The sequence below is a fragment of the Lissotriton vulgaris genome, chromosome 9, assembly GCF_964263255.1.
Source record: "Lissotriton vulgaris chromosome 9, aLisVul1.2, whole genome shotgun sequence".
Lineage (NCBI taxonomy): Eukaryota > Metazoa > Chordata > Amphibia > Caudata > Salamandridae > Lissotriton > Lissotriton vulgaris.
Window position 1 is genome coordinate 679,855,200 of NC_141697.1, and position 20,461 is coordinate 679,875,660.

Here is a 20,461-nt window from a genome sequence, read left to right on the forward strand (position 1 = left end):
TCTTCCTTATTCTAGTAGCCCATGATTGAAGCCTTTGTCCTTCATCATTGTTCTCATTGACACATGTGTAACTTTTTTTATACCTTGTTCTGAGAGGTACTCTATCGCTGGACCCTGTAGTCTTTTCTTTGCAACAGGGGACCCTGATGTTGCCTTATTTTATTAGTTATCATGCTTTTTTTTTTTTTGCAACACAATCCTCTGGACTCTCTTTTCCATCTATCAGTGGTTTGTGTTGCTTCATCATTGTTTTCCTATAGCTCCTGCTTGCCTCAGATTTGATGATGTGGTACCTGAGGTTGTCTTGCTCCATTTTCCTGTGGCTTCAATTCTATCTTCTTTCTATTGACATGTTCCTTCTAATTCCCTCAGCAGCCATATCATCATTCTTCTCGTCTGGAACTATCTAGTGCTGTTATTCAAACTCTTTTACCCCCTCTTCCTAATCATGTAATTATCTTCATTTACCCTGGTCCGGCTTTTGGTGTCAGTTCCATGTTTTATTTTGCTTATCTTTTTTGCCCTGCTAGGTACCTAGAGGAAGTTGGATACACAGACACTATTCTGGATATGCGCTCAAAAAGAGTACGTGCTCTGTTGTCACGCTGCCCTGAGGAGCAAAATGGGTCAATGGAGCAGAGCGACTCTGGCGTGGCACCAACACTGACTCCAGGTCCGGGACTGAGTGAGGGGCAATCACCACTTATACGGCAGATTGAAGAGCAGATAAAAAGGTATAAAGTGGGTCTTTTGTCAGGTACAATTGATATTTGAAAAATGCTAAAACCATTTTAGTAGCTTGGCATTCACAACTGTGTGGCTGCAACTCTATAACAAGTTCTTGGTTTTGGAAAAATCTTTTTTTGAATAAGTTGTGTTTTTATGTGCCTTGTTCTCTGGATGTCATTAAATTCGACTGCTCCCTCATGGTAAAATAATTATTAGTTGCAAAGAAGTGATGCAAAATACTCAAAATGCCACACTCAAATATTACGAAACTTTCTCATTTGTATTTCTTTTCATTACTCCCCTTCGCTTGTCAGTTTGTACTTCATCTAAACCTGGAACATTTATTTTGCCTTTTGTATGTGACAAAATGTGTCTTTGTGTTCCTTAGAAGTGAACAGCAGATGATGTTTATATATGTTGGGTCCTCAAACATTTTACATGCTTGTCGATTGCTGGTAAAATACTGAGCACATTCCATACATGTCTTTTTATTTAATGTATCCTGTAGACACAGGTGTTCCTGTGATATCACAATGTAAAAGACTAAGCCTCCTACTACGAATAATAAGCCCACCATAGGAGCAAGATTTTAGGATGGCAGCAAGACCTTGTTAGTTGTATTGCAAATTCTCTGGTTGATGTTTTTCTTTGTGGCTACCTTGTTGATTACTCTGTTCAACAAAAGTTCAGGGGTACAGACTTTTTAAGGGTTCTGTCCTGCTTATCCTCCATTGTTGGGGTCAGTGTCATGGTCATTTGTTACCTTTCCTGCCCTTTTAACTCTGCCGACTGTTATGGTTGAATCTAATATGAAATGCGGGTGGCCAACCTCTACACCTATCGAGATCCTTGTGATTCCTTGGCCAAAAGACTGGGATCAAGCATAGTATGAACTAGCTCTTTGGTGAGGTTCTGCAGGATCCGCTAAAGCTTATATATTCGAGTCGCCTTAGGGTAGATGGGACAATGTGCTGTATTTAGTATTTGTTTACGCCAAAGCTTTTTTTTAAATTAAGGACATTAAAGCAAGCTCTAGATTTCCATTTTCCTGAATAGTCTCAGTGTGCGATATTCCTAGTTCTTCTGGCTGTGATAGAGCAGACTGGTATTCCTCAATGCAGGAGGAATGTTGTTAATAAAACATAAAAGATCTCTCACCCAGCCCCTAACTGCACCAGAAACTCTGTGTTTAGTGTGCAAGAGTGGCCTAATTGAAAGTCGGAAGGATTGCCGTATGTTTAATGAAATGGTGTAAAAAAAGTTTCCTTTTCTGAATTGTTGTATTTTTCAATGTTTTGTCCATGAATGTAACTTTGTGAATTGTTTCATGTATTATTTGTTGGTATTTTGCAATTGATGTGGATCTTCTTTTCTTACCTTTGAAAATTTCATCATAAAATATACGAAATATCTTAAACAAAATGGTTTAATAAATAACCTAAATAAAACATAAAAGGTATTGGTTTGATCAATGCTATAAAGACATAACAGCTGAAAATACCAAAGGAGTCCGGTCCCCCTTTGTCATTGAAAAGTATTACGGCACTACCTGACTCTTGTCCAATTGGCCTAACCACTTTAGCGATTTCACTTTCTAAAAGTGCCATTTTCAAACACAATTTAAAAACCAACCAGGTCGGCATGGCAGTTAAAAACTGTGTGCATTGACACTGCAGTGGCAGGTCTGAAGCACATTTGAAAGACTGCTAATGAGTGGAACGACCAGTGCTGCAGGCCCACTCGTAGCATTTGATTTACAGGCCCTGCACTTTACAGTGCTCTTTACTAGGTATCTATTAGTAAATCAAATATGCCAATCCTGGATAACCAATCAGAATCTCAATTTACACAGAGAGCATATGCACTTTAGCACTGATTAGCAATGGTTAAGTGCCCACCGTACTAAAGCCAACAAAAACAGGTTAGAAAAGTAGGAGGCAAAAAGTATGGGGATATACCTGGCAAAAGAGCCAGGTCTAACAGTCATCTTATAGAATGATACCTGCTCACTGTACAAGACCTGAGAATAAAAAATATATATATATATGTACTGTTAAAATCTTACTCACCTAGTTGCCCAGCTAAGTTTGCTTGAGCCCATGTCCGAATGTTTACTTAATATTAGGGGTGGGCGGCCAGCTACGCTCCGTCTGCGGAGTGTGCGTAGTGCCGCCTACTCCGCATTTTGCGGAGCTGGCGGAGCCAGGCGGCACTCCGCAGACGGAGCGTAGCTGGCCGCCACCCGCCTCCCTCCCGCCCTCCCTAAATACTTTGAAATAAAGAAATGAAATAATTTAAAAAGCACTTACCTTGCCGCCGCTGCCCGCCGCGTCCCCGGGGCTCACTTACTTCCGTCTTCAGTCTTCCGTACTAATGCGCATGCGCGGGCGGCCGCGCATGCGCATTTTCACGAGAAAATGCGCATGCGCGGCCGCCCGCGCATGCGCATTAGTACGGAAGACTGAAGATCGCGAGCCCCGGGGACGCGGCGGGCAGCGGCGGCAAGGTAAGTGCTTTTAAATTATTTGAATCTTTTATTTCAAAGTATTTAGGGAGGGCGGGAGGGAGGCGGGTGGCGGGGCTGGCGGCCAGTGGTGTTTGCGGAGTGGGGCTACGCGGAGTGCGGAGGTGGGCGTAGTTTCTCGCCCACTTCGCGTAGCTCCGCGAAGCCCCACTCCGCGAACTCCGCCCAGGGTTACTTAATATACGATTAAAATAAAAAAGCATGCTGTGTCATACAAAACAGGCCTAGTTGCTGATATCAACAATAGTTCATAAAACTTTATATTGCTGTAGCCAGTTAAAGAACACAATTTATATTAAGCGTAAGGCATTCTACTTATTTGGTAACTATACTATGAAGGCACAGACTAGTTTTGATATGCATCAGTACCATAAATATTTAAGATATATCCTCAAACTGTTTTTTCTAAGGTAAAAAAATACTTGGCCAAGTAAAAAGCTTTAATCTGTAAAATATAAACATCTTGAGTTTTATTGTGTAGGACAGGACACCTGAGGGACTCTGAAAGAAATTAGTGGAATTTAATATGTATTATCAAATAATGATCTGGTAACCAACTTTGATACAACCACAATTATGAAATTCGATAGAAAGCAATTTGGGTGTGGATGGACATTGTGAATACTCCGGTTGAGGAAGTAACTGAACTGAATACAAGCTCTTAGGGGTGAGCTTCTATCAATCTCGGAGGCTTGAAGAAAATGTTAAAAAGATTATGGTGTGGTGGTATTCGCTCCATCCAGTTCGGGCTGGACTATTCCCATACGGCACAGGGTCAAGGCTGATTTGCATATGGCCATGTCTGAACTGGGGTGATGTGGAGTGCAAAAAAGCGATGGATTTAGGCCCAGATCTCTGTACTGGGGTGAATGTATGACATTGTTCTACATTCTGTCCATCAACTGTTGTTTTTGCAATGATGAAAACCGGAGCACACTGATGAGAACCTATCAGCAGCTCCCATGGTGGTGTTTCCGTGAGGCGCCTCCATTACCTTCACATATTTTTAGGTCTCGCCTCAGCCAGCGCATGCCCTGCGAGACATTTAGTGTGTGGGTTTTGAAAGTGCTACCACACGCTTTTGCTTGCCTCAAGCTTGCGGTTACAAGCGCGTGCACGCGCGCAGCCGGCATCTGTCTTTCCTCCGTCACGGGTCATTAAGTGCATGGCTCGCAGGCACCCTCACAGCCCGTGAGTGATCACTTTCGCGCCCACATCACTTTCACTACTGTGCGGCCAATGCATGTTTTTCATTATAATGCGCACGTCTATGCCTTGCGCAAGCTCAATGATGTAAGAGACAACATCACGGCGCGCACTCCCTGACGATCCCTTTTGTTGTCCATGTTGTTACCCTGAAGTCACGCCTTGCGTAACAACCAAAATAAACATAACATGGAGAGAAAGGAGGAATTTCCATTTGAGAGAGCTGACTCTACTCTGCTGCTCCACGACTCACTGTTGCTCTGCACCACACATTAACTGCGGCCACTGCTCGATGTTGACAACATGGCAAAAACACTTCTCCTTTAATTGTAGCGAGTCAGCGCTGCTTCTTTGAACAACGGAAGAGACAACATCACAGCACGCACTCCCTGCTGCGCCCTTTTGTTGTCCATGTTGTTACACTGGAGTGGTGCCTTGGGTTACAACCAAAATAAGCATAACATGGAGAGAACGGAGGCATTTCCATTTGAGAAAGCTAATTCTACTCTGTTGCTCCACGACTCACTGTTGCTCTGCACCACACGTTAACTGCGGCCACTGAGCGATGTTGGCAGCATGGCAGAATCACTTCTCCTTTAATCCTAGCAAGTCTGCTCTGCTTCTTTGACCGGGGCCGGAGCTTTGATCATCATGCAAGTGTTCGCATAATGTAAGAAGCCACATTTTTTCACAGTTAGATGCCTTCACAGTAATTAATTAATCCACAAAACAATGACGCGTCAATCTTTAAAAAAACAACAAGTGATGGACCGAATGTGGATCAATGTCACACATTCCCCCAGTCAAAAGATCTGGGCCCAAATCCATCGTTTTTTTGCACTCCACACCACCCTGGGTTAGACAATGGCGATATGCAAATCAGCTCTGACCCTGTTGCCCCATGGGAACAGTCCAGTCCGAACTACAAAAGCCATGTCCTTCCCAGAACGGAATCAAGCATCCGAGGACCGGACCGGTTTCGAGGTAACACCTCTCATCAGCCCGGCTAGCTTGACTCCAAGTGGTGTGGAGTGCCTGGGACCCACGTCTGGGCATACCCAGCGCACTTAGGGCGGCAATTGCAAAAACAACAAGTGATGGACCGAATGTGGATCAATGTCACACATTCCCCCAGTCAAAAGATCTGGGCCCAAATCCATCGTTTTTTTGCACTCCACACCACCCTGGGTTAGACAATGGCGATATGCAAATCAGCTCTGACCCTGTTGCCCCATGGGAACAGTCCAGTCCGAACTACAAAAGCCATGTCCTTCCTGGCGTCAATCTTTAAAGTCATATTTGTGAAAAAAGTTTAAGCTGGGTCTCCGCTATTCCACAATCATGTTTTCTGTCTCCCCGGTGCCGGAGTGTTGCCAGGCCTCCAATGCCTACCAAGGTCCGCTTAGTCAGACTGGATATAGAAAATGTATTATGTGTGAGGTGTTCTCTGATGACGACAAAGCTATGCCTTCTTCACAAATATAAATGTCTACTTCTTTCCATAGCGCCTATTAACAATATTTGGAGGCTTCCCCAGCACGTCTACTTTCTGTCTGATTAAGGGGCTTTGGAAAGCGAGTGATTTTCCAAAGATCACACTTTGATACAATGGCAGAGCTATAATTGAAAACGTACGAATACTGGTTTCAGTCTGAAACTTGGACGACTGACCCCCCACGCAAACTCAACTCACCTGCCCCGGCTGCAAGTAAGAGCTTACTCCATGCAACAATCACTTCAAAACTTCACAGTGGACCAGGGCTTTAATTTGTGCTTCACAGAATAATTTACCCATGATCCTGTATGTCAAACAGATGAATTATGCTGTTGCACACCCTGATGAAAAAGGTGCTCTTCGTTTTTAGACCGGGCCACAGGGGAAAAATTAAACAACGATTCCAAGTAAAACATTAAAATACATGTAATGCATGTTAAAACTTAGTTTTATACCTTCAGACAAAGCAAAGTGCGATACATGCCTCTGCCAATTCAAATTTTTTAAATAAGGGCTATTCTTTTTACATCATTTTATTGTATTTTATTGTACATAGTAATCTTCGAAAAGTATAATAAACTGGCAACAACTCTGAACAAACAGGCACAAGCAGAGGCGCCATCTGGCTTTCCTCTCGCTCGCACAAGCGCGCGCCTTGCTTCAATGCTCCTCCCCCACCGCAGAGCGCGTCTCGCAGCTTGTTCTTCAAAGGCATCCTACTTTTATTTTGTATATGTTTCTTTACACTAGCGATTGGTAATCTTGTTGCTTTCAGCATTCTACAGTGTGTTTTCATTTTCACTCCCCCTGTCACCTCATTCCCCCCTTCCACCCCAGCCAGATCGCCCTCACATCCAAACATGCTTTATTTATTTCAGCCTTATTTGCACTTCAACGCCCCTCACATCACTCAGGAACACAACAGCATCACTATGTACCACCACAGCATCACTATGTACCACCACAGCATCACTAAGTACCACCACAGCATCACTATGCACTACCACAGCATCATTCAGCACGACCACAGCATCACTCACCTTCACCACAGCATTGTAGTGTAGTTCCTATTTTCCCTATAGGCCCTGCGCATTGGAATAACATAAACAGCAGTGTTGACGTAGGACTGTGGTCTTCTAGGTCTCTACTGACTATGTTAGACTTAATTTAGGTTTGCGCCAGCTAGCTCAGAGGACACTGGAAACTTTCTTGACTGAATAGGAAGTGATCAGCTTCCCTGGCTCAGACAAGAAGGGATTCAGCTTCCGACAACCGCATAATCATGACTACTTTGCACCCCAGAATAAGAGTCAATCTCTAGAGTCGTGTGAAAACAATAGACTATTATTTCACTCAGTCAGACGTGCGTTCTTAGTTTCACCAGAGTGCAGAGAAGAGAGAGACGGGCATTTTCAATAAAGGGTATGATTTATTGAACAGTCTTCCTTCTCATGCAAGAGAAATGGATTGCCACAATTGCAATACTTAATATAAAGTAAAGTACGTACAGTAAAAGGAGTATTATGAAATAATACTGTAAAAGCATTGATATGGTTTCTTAGCCATAAGATAGTTAAAATGAATAAAATATATACAATATATACATTCATATATACGTTGGCTAACGACCTCAACTGGTGCTTCTAACTACGCCTACCCCGGTGTACCTGACCTAAGCCTAATACGTGGGAGGGAGTAAGTAAGTAGCAGTTTAAGTTAAGTTGGTTTTGCCAAGAGTCTGATCCAAGAATTCTCTCTAAGGGTTTAGTCAGCACCGTACCTTTGGAATAGAATGTAGGAGGTCTGGTATCTCCCTCTCAGGACCCGATATCCCAGTCACCCGCAAGGGTAGGCTGGAAACGCCGGAGCTGGATTTTCTAGGCAGGAGAAAAGACAGCGTCTTTCTCAGCGCGTCAAAGAGGAGGGGCAGAGTCTGTGGGCTTCTCGCGTCTGCTGGGCTCTCTGTAAGGGGACAGCTGTTCTGCTCCAGAATTCCCCACTGTGTATTTGCTTAAGGCAGCGTTGGCATATTTATACCTGAAAGGTGCCGGGTTTGACGTAAGTTTTGGACATAAGACGTCAATAAAGATGTCACTAAGAACTGGGCGTTCTTACAGTGCTCGCAGGAGTTCTATTACAAATCAAAACAAAGCAAGCAGGGATTTCCCAGGTTGCTGGGGGTATGGTGTGTCGAAAGAACTCTGTGTGCTCTCTAGGAATCTAAGGAAGTAGCTTCAGCTGTGTCATGGACTGCAGAGGCGATTTACTGAAAATATGGCTCTGATTATTATGCCATTATAGGGATATGTATTGATTGTAGCCTTATAGGGGCATAAAGTCACAATATTGATCGGGTTCCTAGATAACACATCACCCACTCCACGGTTTTATGTCCATCAATTACTAAAAACGTAAGCAATAAAGATGCATGTGTATTCCAACCCACTCCAAAACACATTTTGCATTTGAAATGGTGTATACGAAATACATGAAAATGATAATAGGTACTGTACGTTTTAAGCAGTATGGTCGTTCAGAAAAATTGCCTATGTATATCAACTGAACGATTTGCGAAAAATTACACATGAAATGTCTCTCAATACAGAAAAGAAGGGCGAGACTATTTCATCACATATAAAAACAGTTGCTGTAAAATGTGCTAGAGGCTGAGGTAATATTTTGTCTCTAGATCTACTAAAAATAGAAGCTCTGTTCTTTATGAATAGTTCTACTTTAAGCAAAGTACATGTGCCAGAAAAAAGGTAAATATTTTGGAATTTTGGAAAAAATAATTTCATGATGAGCGGGGGGAAAAAATAGTTCCAAACGTTTTTCAGTAGCTCTTGTTTATCAAAGCCGAAGGCCGAATTCAGAGTTCATGGGAACGCTGTGTGCCGGATTGTTTTCCAAAAAGTTATTGTTTCTGTTCAGGGGAGAACATCATTTCAGATAGACTCACAAAAAATTGGTCTACATATTCAGGTGACAGTTCGACCAAGTTTGATAATGCTGTAACCTGGCAGTCGTGAGAATGATTGCTATCATCGATTTCAGGATCAGCAATGCTCACAGAGGGTCGTACCTGGGTGATGTTGCTTTCATTTCTTGCTTCACTGCCACCACCTAATCGTAGCGCAGAAGTCTCAACAAATGCCGTCATCAGGATTGGTAACCGCTGGGGACAACACGATGCATGAGCCGTTACAGGACTTAGCAAAGTATCGATATCCATTGGTACTGCCGATTGTAGTGCAAGACAGGTGTCTAACATGCATTCCTCTCCGCATAGCATACATTGAAGCACAGGTAAGATACAGGTCTGCCATATAGGTCTGAATGAAAGAAACCAGGTCATATTCCGATCTCTTATCCGGGCTAATCCAAGGACTTTAGTTATGCGGTCCCGATAGCGTATAGTTAGGATCGTTTCTTCCATTGTTGCCGGAGTCATGTCTGTGTTTAGGCTTGCAATATCGGAGCAGAAGGGTCAAAAATAAAATCCCTGCTACGAGTCCCAAAAGTAGTGGTAGGCCGCCAAAGACCGAATGGACAAAATTGGGAAAGATGCCCAGGACTGCTTCGAAGGGTGTTAACAGTCCCGAAAAAATTGTCTTAAATACATATGAGATACCACTGACATTCGACATATTTAGGATTTGGCTTAACATTTCTACGAAATGCACGGGGCAATTTGTTGATAAAAGTGTATGTATCTCTGCAGTTGTCCTTGCAACTTGGAGATCATACGTCTCTTTTGATGACGTGATGGGCACTGTTGTCTGTAAAAGCACAGACTTCATTCTGCTTAAAGTATCAATTCGTATAGAAGAGATATTCAACGGAGGCCAAACCGGAGCCTCTGAGTCTCCAGGGCCATTTGGATACAATGCTTGCATACAGCAAGTGACCATGGAACTGACGCTTAAGAGATATGCTTTCCCTGGCACCAAGCCACAACAGCTGTGGTCCGTTATTAGAACGTAACTCCCGTTAGAAAGTTGTTTAAAGAATGGCTCTATCTGTGTTGCAGGTGTGCCGTGCTGGTGGCATGAAAGGTTATTTGAAGTCCCCTCACAGGCCCCATGTAAATTAATACCCTGACACAGAAGTATACCGCTCAGTGATTGTTTACAATTATTACCACTAAGAAATACATTCTGGTTTTTGTCACTATAACATGTGTGTGTATAAGGTAATTTCCATGTTGACTTAATGTATCCTTTACCCAACCTCTCATACTGGCCTGCTGGTATATACTTTTGGCAATTTTTAAATTGGAAAGTTGTTATCGGAATTGTGATTATTCTGTGTATTATCCATTCAATGACAGGTCTTTCTGACATTGTCAATGGTAATCTCTCAAGTTTTTTAATGCTCAGGATTGTATAGTCTGCTCCTTTCTGTGCCAAACTGATTTGTTTATCAGTAAGGTTAAAGATAGAAAACAATGACGTTGTGTTGATTAAACGCCATGGCACATAGCCTGAACGCAGGTTTTGCAACGTCCAGCCTAGCTGTACAATAGAACGTAATTGGGACTGGCCATGTTGTAACATTAGCAAGTCCTGGTCTATTATATCGATAGCAGATAATACAATACTGTCCAGTGAATATATTCTGGAGGACAGTTATTAACCCATTGTCCACAACAGAAAGTGATTTTTCCAAATTAATACGATCAATTTCTCGTATTTTTTCTGCTGTCTCAATATGAGTCACTTTCCATGCCTCGTTGTAAGCAGCGTATATACTGGCCACTATGAAACGATTTTGACGCTGTTTGCGTGGTCCCATTATGAAATTGCGCAAGTCAGCACCATCTTTAACCTCATAACTGCTATTACACATTCCTCCCCAGTGCTGCGCTGTCCATTAGAACTAGTGCTGAATGGACGTTCAATGGTCGTGCGCAGCACTGGGGAGGTAGCGCTGCTGACGACCATTGGCCGTCAGCAGCACTTAAGGGGTTAAGTAAAGATAAGTGTTGCTTAATCTCTGCCAGTGTGGATGTTTGTAGCCATTCAAGGCACAGTTTCCCTACACTGTATGTTGTTACTATCCCTGGATGTTGTCTCTGGGAGTATCTAGGGTCTGGTCTGGTCATTTTTAACCCCTGTATTTTGTTCAGGAATCTGTCTTGACAGTTATTTGTGTCTAGGCCAGATTAACCACTTTTTCCAATCAGGATGTGTTCTGTTTTCATGTAAAACTTGGGATACGTCTACCTCAATATCTGTGGTTGCATTATCAGGTATTGGCTTTGGAATAGACGGTTTGTTAAGGTCTTTAATCTTGGTTAGGCCAAGACAGGTCGTTTGTTGAATTGTGTCATTCAAGAACATTATTTGTTCTGGGATCATGCAGGCTCGAAATAATGCTTCTAGGCCTTGTACCTGCCAATCTTTTGTACCCCAGATGGTTTTTGTTTCAATGTTGTTTTTCCAGAAATCAAAGCCAAATGTAATCATTTTTTCATAAAATGCTTCTGAATATATCAATTTAGTATTTGTCAGCATGGTTTTTGTCCCTGTTTTGTCTAACAGTTTATAATAAAATGTTTCTGCATCACTTGTGTTAAACCCTGAGAAATATTGGAATTTCTCATAGAATGTTTTTGAACTGCTTTTAGGTGGAGTAGCACAATGTTCCCATTGCTTATATTTAAAAACATTTCTAGGTTGAGCAGATTTATGCAAATAGTGGTCTGCATAATGGGTAAAACAATACATCTGTTCATAATTTGATGAACCTTGCAAATAATCATGTTTTGTAAACTAAATCCGACATCATATTATTTATGCTTTCAAAGTCCCAATCATCAGAGAATGTTCTTGGTTTTACGAAGTCACTTAATGAAACCTTTAACTTAAGAGAGCCGAACGGCTATGGAGAAAAGACTGGCAAAACGCTAGCAAAGAGGCCTATCACACTTCAGTTAAACTCTATAAAACTGCCATCAAGCGCTCCAAAGCCTCCCACTACGATACTCGCATAAAGGAAGCATCTAATTCCTCCAGGGAATCCTTCCTCATCGTAAAGGAGCTATTGAAAGTGCCCACTTCCTCCTCCTCCACCACCCCCCAGGTAGACAGAAGCAATGATTTAGCCACATACTTCAATGATAAAATTGCCCGTATCCTTACACCCCCCCCCCTCCCCCCCCCCCCCTCATGTCCCTCCCACCATAGGAACAACAATTCACCCCCCTGTCAGACTGGAACACGCCCCCAACTTGCGACATTTAGGCCAGTCACGCCGAACGAGGTAGAAGTAACCTTGAATAAAATTAAAAGCGGTTCTCCCCTGGACCCTGCACCCATGAGATTCCTCAAAAACGTAGCTCCCGTCATCACCCCCACGCTCACAGAGCTTAATAACAGCTCACTCGCACAGGGATCGGTCCCTGACAGCTGGAAAAGCGCGGTGGTGAAAGCACTCCTTAAAAAAAAACCAGCTCGATCCAACAGACATGGCAAACTACCGGCCAATATCCCTCCTCCCTGGAATTAGCAAGGTAACCGAGAAATTGGTCAACAGCCAACTATCCCAATTCCTCGAAACTAACAACATCCTACGGCAATCGCAAACGGGTTCCGTCCAGGGCACGGCACAGATACCGCCCTTCTTGCCGTCATCGAGGAGGCAAGGCGCATCCTTGATTCAGGAGGGTCAGTGGCAGTGATCCTCCTGGATCTCAGCGCTGCCTTCGACACAGTCAATCACCGTGTCCTCCTCCATCGGCTGGCGACAGCAGGGCTCACCGGGACGGCACTCAGTTGGATAGAGCCTTTCCTTACCGGACGCACGTTCCAGGTGTGGGACGGAATCTACCATTCATCCACCCTCCCTCTTACGAGCGGGGTCCCTCAGGGCTCCTCCCTGAGCCCCACGCTTTTTAACGCATATATGGCCCCCCTTGAAGACGTAGTGATACCATTTGGTATAAAAATAGTGAGCTACGCTGATGACACACAACTGGTCGTCTCCCTTTCCCAACTAGACGACCACCCAGACAACCTGACAAACTGTCTCACCGAAATCCACAGCTGGATGTGTGAATCATCATTAAAACTAAACGGATCAAAAACCGAAGTGATGCTCATGGGTAAACAATGGGCGACCATCCCCCCAGCGGTCTGGCCGGACGTGTTCGGGGAAATCCCCACCCCGGAACACGAAATCAAGACCCTCGGAGTCTGGCTAGAACCCGACCTCTCAATGAAGACACAAGCGGCCAAAACTGCAGGTACCTGTTTTGGGCTTATGCGGACTACCCGCAGAATCCTCCCCTTACTTCCACCCGCGTCCAGGAAATTACTAGTCCAAGGGCTCATACTGTCACGGCTGGACTACAGTAATATGGTCTATCTGGGAGCGGCGGAGACTACCCTAGCGAGACTGCAACGAACCCAGAATGCAGCAGCCCGTCTACTTATGAACGTTCCCTCTAGAGTGTCCGCCAAGCCTGCTATCAAGGCGCTGCACTGGCTCCCAATTCGCCAAAGGGTGGAATTTAAAGCCATGTGCACGGCCTATAAACTGATCAACGGTTCGGGACCTACGATTCTCAGCGGCCTGGTTACTCCATACAAAGCTCCCAGAGCTCTACGGTCCAAGAACGAACACCTAGCCAACATCCCCAAATTCAAGAGGACACGTACCGGAGGCCGACGCTTCTCTGTAAAAGCGTCCACGGGATGGAACTCCCTCCCACGTTCCCTCAGACTGGAACCCAGCTATCAGAGTTTCAGAAAAAAGCTTAAAACCCATCTATTTCCCAACTAAACCCTCTGCACTTCTCCCTCTCAGCTGGACTCAAATCTCTCATAGCGCGGGGATGCCCTCGGGTCACCAGGCGCTTTACAAATCGCTAAATAATAATAATAATAAATAAACTGATGAGGATATTTCAAGAGTTCGACCGGTCCATATATTTCGTAATCTGTTTTGTCCCATACTACCCCGCCGGGTATTTGAATGGCTGTGACATTCACTGATGATAGTTCTCTTTTCTCGATGTGAGATGATTTGTGTGGCTTCAGAACTAAGTGGATGTTCTGACTTGCTGTGTCCATTGTACTGTATTTTCCTTCAATGCATTTTCCCAAACAAAGTACCATGATGAGCCAAAGCAGGAGGAAAAATACCCCTAGCACAATCCAAAATTCTAACCATGGAGAAATGAGATAGGTGTCTTTGAGTTGATGAAAAAGTTCTGTTGCTTTGTCTTTAAATGATTTTGTTTTTGGCGTTTCTTCTTGTTCACTTGGATCTTCAGAAAAGTTATCGAAATTGATAAAGTAGCCAGATGCAGTTCTGTCAATTGTTGGAATTGTCTTTTCAATTTGCCTTTCATTAGCACATTCTGATGCTACATCATTGTAGACTGGTGTTTCATGACAAACTCTTTCAATTTGGGTTTCAAGATGCACAAGTTCCATGGCATTGTGTTTGCATAGACCTTTTTTATTTACTGTAGGTTTATCAAATGTGATTAGTCTCTCAGTTTGAACCTCTTGGATTGTAGCAAATTTTGGTATTCTGCTATTTCTTGGGCATCCACTGGGCCTACTACTTATTATTGGCCACATGATTGTGGTTTTACCAGGTCGATTGATACAACTCGGTTCTCCTTTTTACCAGCAAGGGGCAGTAGTACAACTGATCTTTTTCCGTTGATTGCCAAGACAGGTACCGCTTTTCTGTAAGAAGGCCCAAATTCCTTCTTAACAGCTATTTTCTCTCTGACCAGATCCCCAATCTTTGGAATCCAGACAGGTCTTGCTGGGACAGGTGGTGTGTCTTCAGTGGTTGTTGGCTGCTGTTTTAACTTTATGTTGCTCAGGGCTTTTCTTGTTTCATTTAAGTCCTGTAAAACAGCCAAACGATCTTTGATGTCAAAGCATATTTTCTTATCTTCTACCACTGAAGCATGACTATCTAAGTCCTGAACATACATTCTAGTTCCGAACAATAGTTCGTACGGGCTGAAACCTTTTAGAGAATTTCTTGGCAAATTATTAAGACTACTTTGGACACTTGTTAAATGCTGGACCCACCCATCACCCGAACCTAATACCTTTGCCGTTATAGATTGCTTTATGTCTCCGTTTTTTCTTTCCACCACCCTGTTTCCCTCAGGATGGAAGGGACAAGAGAACCGCAACCCAATGCCCATGCTGGTCATGGCCTCCTTATAAGCTCGAGAGCTAAAAGCAGGACCCTGGTCAGAATGAAGCATGGCAATTGCGTATGTGCCGATAAAGACTCGCAAATCTTTTATAACAGTTCGGGCGTCAGCCGAGCGTTGGGGCCACATTTTTAAGTGAATATAGTATTAAAAACAAGCACTGGCGTTGCCAATAGGTTTCGCATTTGGAAAGTTGGAGCTATTTGTTTTGTAAATGATTTATATATTGTTATTGACAATGCCAATAACGATATATAAATATAAAATGTCATTTACAAAACCAATAGCTCCAACTTTCCTAATGCGAAACCTATTGGCAACGCCAGTGCTTGTTATTTACGTCTTTCTTTATTGGCGTCAGGTTTATTTTGTCTGTGTGCCAACCCATGCCCGGTAGAAATTACTTGTCATTCGCAACAAAGCCGACAGCTGCCTTAAAAGAGCGGAATGACAGGGGACGTCATAAACGGATTGTCTACGGAGCAGGCTTGGACAGTTTCCTTGTTGAATATCTCTTTATCAGTTTAAGAAAATGCATTCACTCATTGGCTACTTTACAAAAGACATCGGAGGTGTGCTGGACATTTTTTAATTCCATTTATGTGATTTTGCTGATGAATCTAACTATGTATTTTAAATAAAATATTCTGTTCTGAAATTGTATTGCCATTTAAATGAACATAAATGAAATATTCTATCAGATTAATTTGCTATCGAAATAATCCCAGGGAGAATGGCAACCCGTGATTTTAAGCAAATGTTTCAAAAGTAGCCGGCGTAGTTTTCGTTCGAAGGCAAATTATTTTGAATTGTTATTGTTAAATGGTTTGTCGTGTTTATTCGTTGCACTGTGACACCAAGACACAAGGGTTTGAAAGCGATTGCCGGATCCCCTATTCGAAACCGATCGTGACGTTTCGTTTGTTGCAAATATTATCGTGTTCGGGAGTGTTAGTTTTTTGCTCACCATTTGACAAAAAAATGTACCCTTCAAAAATCCTGCGTCTCAAGAATATTGTTCACAGTGTCACGCATCACGCGGGTAAGCGTCTTCGACACCTTCGAAAACAGCCTCTGATCGCATCAAAGATAGGACAGTGGGCGGGGGATGGTCGGGGTTAGGACCGGGTGTTTCTTTAAATAAATAGGATTATTTGTCATTCCTGTACAGCGCGAGGTCCGCAGTTGTGGTTGAATGAAGTTTGTCTGAAGTTTGATGTGCCCGGGTACGGTTCGGACAAAAGGACTGGCTGATCTGAGCGCGCGGCCACCGCACCCTCCGTGAAAAGGCCACGTCCATTTAAAGGGGCCTTTCACGTCTGCGTGATAACTTACATGCAACGTGTTAAGTGGCCCAAATTAGCGCCATCAGCTTCTTCCTTTATGTGTTCGCGTGTATTCGCGATGCCAAACGCAGCTTCTTAATTAGTTCGCGAACTCGGTGTTATTCACACTAATTTCGGTCGTCTTGCAGCAACTGTATCTGCGATCATTTTTTTTAGGGAACGCGATACGAGTGAAATGTATTCTAAGTGAAAAGTGCAGCTGCCTTCGTGTTTTCTTTTTCCCCTGGGTGGCTTCACGTAATCAGATTTTGGTTAATTAGTGCGGGCTGTGGGAGGGAGCCTTGAAGCCCTTGGTGAGGGGGCGGGAATGCGAGCGAGGGGAGGAGAAGTGTGGCAGGCGGATTAGGGAGATGCGCATGCTTGTGTAGTCACGTGACCCGCTTTTGTGGTCACGTGACTCACATGCACTGTGAAAAAACCGCAGTGGTTTGACGAGTCGAGGGAGCACTTGAATTCTCGCCTATTACATTCGCAAGCAAATGATAATAGGCGAAACTTAAAAATTAATAGGACGCTGGATTTCATGTGTAGATAGCCCTATGCTACCTACAGAAATGGCCATGCATTACTCCGGTTGGCTCATTACTGCGGTCTCTGTTGCAGTCTGGACAGCTCTTTGCAAATTTATAATGTTGCAGGCTCCTCCCCGGCCACCAGTATTGTGATTGTAATTCTGTCAGAGATTCCTTCATCTGTTTGTGCCTCGGACCCAATCCCATGTGTGCGTCTGCTATTAAAAAGATTCTCCGATTCGTGTTTGGAATAACCCTATCCCCCACTCCCGGGATTCGAGCAAAAGGAACGGAGTTTGCAGCAATTACGTATGTATAATTGAGTGGATAGTTCACAGGTAGTGCTGCACAGTTGCCTTTTGAAGACGTTTTTACCGCCAGCATGGTTTCCCCTTCTATGTATTTTTCTGAACGCTTTTTTGTGGCTACGGAAGCCGGTTTAGTTACTTCCGCTGTGGCTGTATTAGCCAATGAATTCCCTGCAACGTGAACGCCATCACGTTGATGACTCAGTGTGTATCACGTGAGTCTTTCGTACTTCCTTCTGTAAAAGAACTACCGTACTTGTTTCCAAAGCATTTTATGCTTGATTGTGGCACCTGTGTCATCTTTGAAATCATTTTGAACCCAGTTCTACAAATCATTATTGTAAGAATTGACGCAAAATTGGGAATCTCACACGATTAGTGTCGGGAATTCATGTTCGGCATTTTCAAGCGCCATCTTTAAAGATCTGATTTTAGCGCGCTGAGCTGAACATTTTCTCAGTGATTCAGTTTTTGTTATTTTCGCTCTGAATTTACCGCAGTCAGCGACCTTTAACAATCGCGCAGGCTGCATTGTAGGATTTATCATCTACATTGTAATGCTGTACAAATCTGTCTGTATAGATTATACAAGAGTACTGTTCTAGAGGCAGGATTTCAATTGGCAGAGGATATTCTTTTTCATATTTTAAATCATTCAGTTTTTTCATGTTCGGGACAAAATAGTATGTCACGTCTTCTGCAGCAAGAGAATTTTCCCACTGTATCCATTTCGGATCTAGTGCCACTGTTTTTAGATTTACTGGGCTGAATAGCGTCTCGAAGGCTGATTCTGCTGTGAAAAGTTATTCTTTTGCTTCGGGCTAGGGCTCGTTCTCTTGCTACAGCAGTTTGTACTGCCTTTACAGTATTTTCTGTGAGACTGAATGTTTTTTCTGTTAGTGTGTACAAATGTGATTTGTAAGCTATTGGTACCGTTTCTCCCCCATTAGAGGTCAGGTACGTGAATCCGCATCTTCCTGGGATGACCCGGATTACAAGGTTGCGTGTATTGTCACGTGTTTCTAATTTTGTTTTAGCTAACATGTCTGTTTGCAGTGATCTCAAAATTTCTGTGTGTTTTTGAGTCCAGTTGATTGGTTTAAAAGCAGGTTTTATTAATTCATAGAGAGGTTTAATCCTCTCTGCATAGTTTAGAATGTAAGTTCTTCCGAAATTCAGAAAGCCTAGAATCGATTGTAAGTTCTTCAGCGTTTTTGGTGCTTGGAGTACAGCGCACTTCTCTAAGAAGTTATCTGCTAGGCTTTTGCCTTCACTTTATAATTCGTATCCTAAAAATAAGACCATTAGATGGGCAATTCGTGACTTTTTAAAGTTGAATTTGTAACCCTCTGCTGCGAACCCAAGTATTATGGTGTTCACTCTTTTCAAGTGAGTATCAAAGTCGTCGTCTGTGAGATAGATGTCAACGACAAGATAATGCCTCATCATCATACATTTGTAGTAACTCTGTTACTCTGGCTGAGAATAGTCCTGGGCTGTTCTTGAATCCCTGTGGGAGCCTACAGAAATTTTTCTGTAACCTCATTATTGAGAAAGCGGTCAAGTACCTGCTTTCTGGTGCAATATTTTGACAAAAGAACCCATTAGAAATGTCTAGTGTTGTTTTGTATTTTTTGCAAACTATGTTATTCATTAGTGCCGCACTGTGCGAATTTTGTACCGCAAATGTTTTGCAACATGAGTTAAGGTGTCTGTAGTCCAAGACTAGACGATATGAATCGTCTGGTTTGGAGACAGGAAACAAAGGATTGTTCATTTGTGAGGTGCATGTTTCAATCACCCCTTGGTATTCAAGTTGATCTAAAATTTCCCTGACTTGTTTTTTAGCTTCTTGCTTAATTGGGTACTGCCTTTGTGCAGTTGGTTGACATTTTAACTGGATTTTGTGAGAAGGAGAGTCCTCATCCCATCCTACATGATTTTTATATAATGCAGGTGCTTGAGCTACTGCCCATTTCCTTGCATATATATATATATTTAGTGTGAATTGGAATATGATTTGAGAAGGCAGGCATAATCATTTCTTCGCCGTGAGGGCACTCCCTGACAAACTCTGGTGGCCAGTCTTTTTCAGCTAATAAGATGTCATAGCCTTTTGAGAGGCTATCCCAAAACAGACCCCTTATTTTCCTAATCCTATCTCCCTCTATACGCAATGTTATTTTGTATATCTTATGAGGTTCGCTAACTCTGGTATCTGCAGTTTCCACTTGAATGTATTGATTCGTGTCCACTGGCTACAGATGATTCATCAGGATCTTGCGAGCTATGCTGATTTCTGCTGCGCTGCCTAGCATTGTCTGTGCCCACTCTCCGTTTTTCAGCTGTGTCCTCAGTATTCTCAGCATTTTCGATTACTCTAATACTGGCTACCTTCTTTCTTGGAAATTGTAATTTTTTACTTTGAGCAGGTTCCTTGTCTTTGGACTTGGTGTTCTATTCCCCTGGTTCTGACTGTCCTCTTCTTTCCGATTTCTGCGAAAAAGATCGAGAGGGACGTGTACCATTACTTTGAAATCTATCCGGCTTTTTCAAGTTATCCCTATTTCTAAGGTTATATCTTTTCTCGGAAGGCTCGCTTTGGGGAGACTGGTGTTCTCAGTTCGGAGTTCTTTCCCTCCACCGAGGAGACCTTCCTCTGGACTGGAAAACTTTTTCTTTGGGAGTGAATTGTTTATTTCCATCCCAGCTCTTTTTTGGAGTATTTTGATTATTTTTAATAAATATTTTTTCAGGATTTTCAAGTAGTTGGGGTTTTACTCGTTTCCCACCCAAACTATCTCTACCTAGTTCTTCATAGCATTTTTCTATGATTCTGGCAAGTTCAATTGGTTGATCCGTTATATCTGTTTCTTTCAATTTTTGGCGGATCGCCACAGATGCTGCTTCTCCTTTTATGTTGGCTAATAATGTAGCCGAGACCTGCTTGAAGTCTTTCAGTAATTTCATACCAAAGGTTAAAGCAGGTTCTGGACCGTATTCATTCTGAATTTGTTTTAGCACATCTGGTATTACCGCCATGGACGGAACACCATGTGTTTTTGTGTAAATGGAAGCAAAGACTGTGACACTTGGGGCACAGTCTTTGCTTCCATGTGTGCGACCCCCATTGGAAGGCAGATAGTCAGAA

General features: G+C 43.0%; 1 protein-coding gene across 2 annotated transcripts in view; it reads left to right on the plus strand.

Annotated features, from left to right (window-relative positions):
• The window catches only part of STRN4 (striatin 4), a 336,971-nt gene that overhangs the window by 88,055 nt on the left and 228,455 nt on the right, over nt 1-20,461 (plus strand). For both annotated transcript variants that reach the window (XM_086938400.1, XM_086938401.1), the window contains exon 5: nt 531-734. In XM_086938400.1, coding sequence (XP_086794526.1) covers nt 531-734 — 204 coding nt within the window. The remainder of the gene's footprint in view (nt 1-530; nt 735-20,461) is intronic.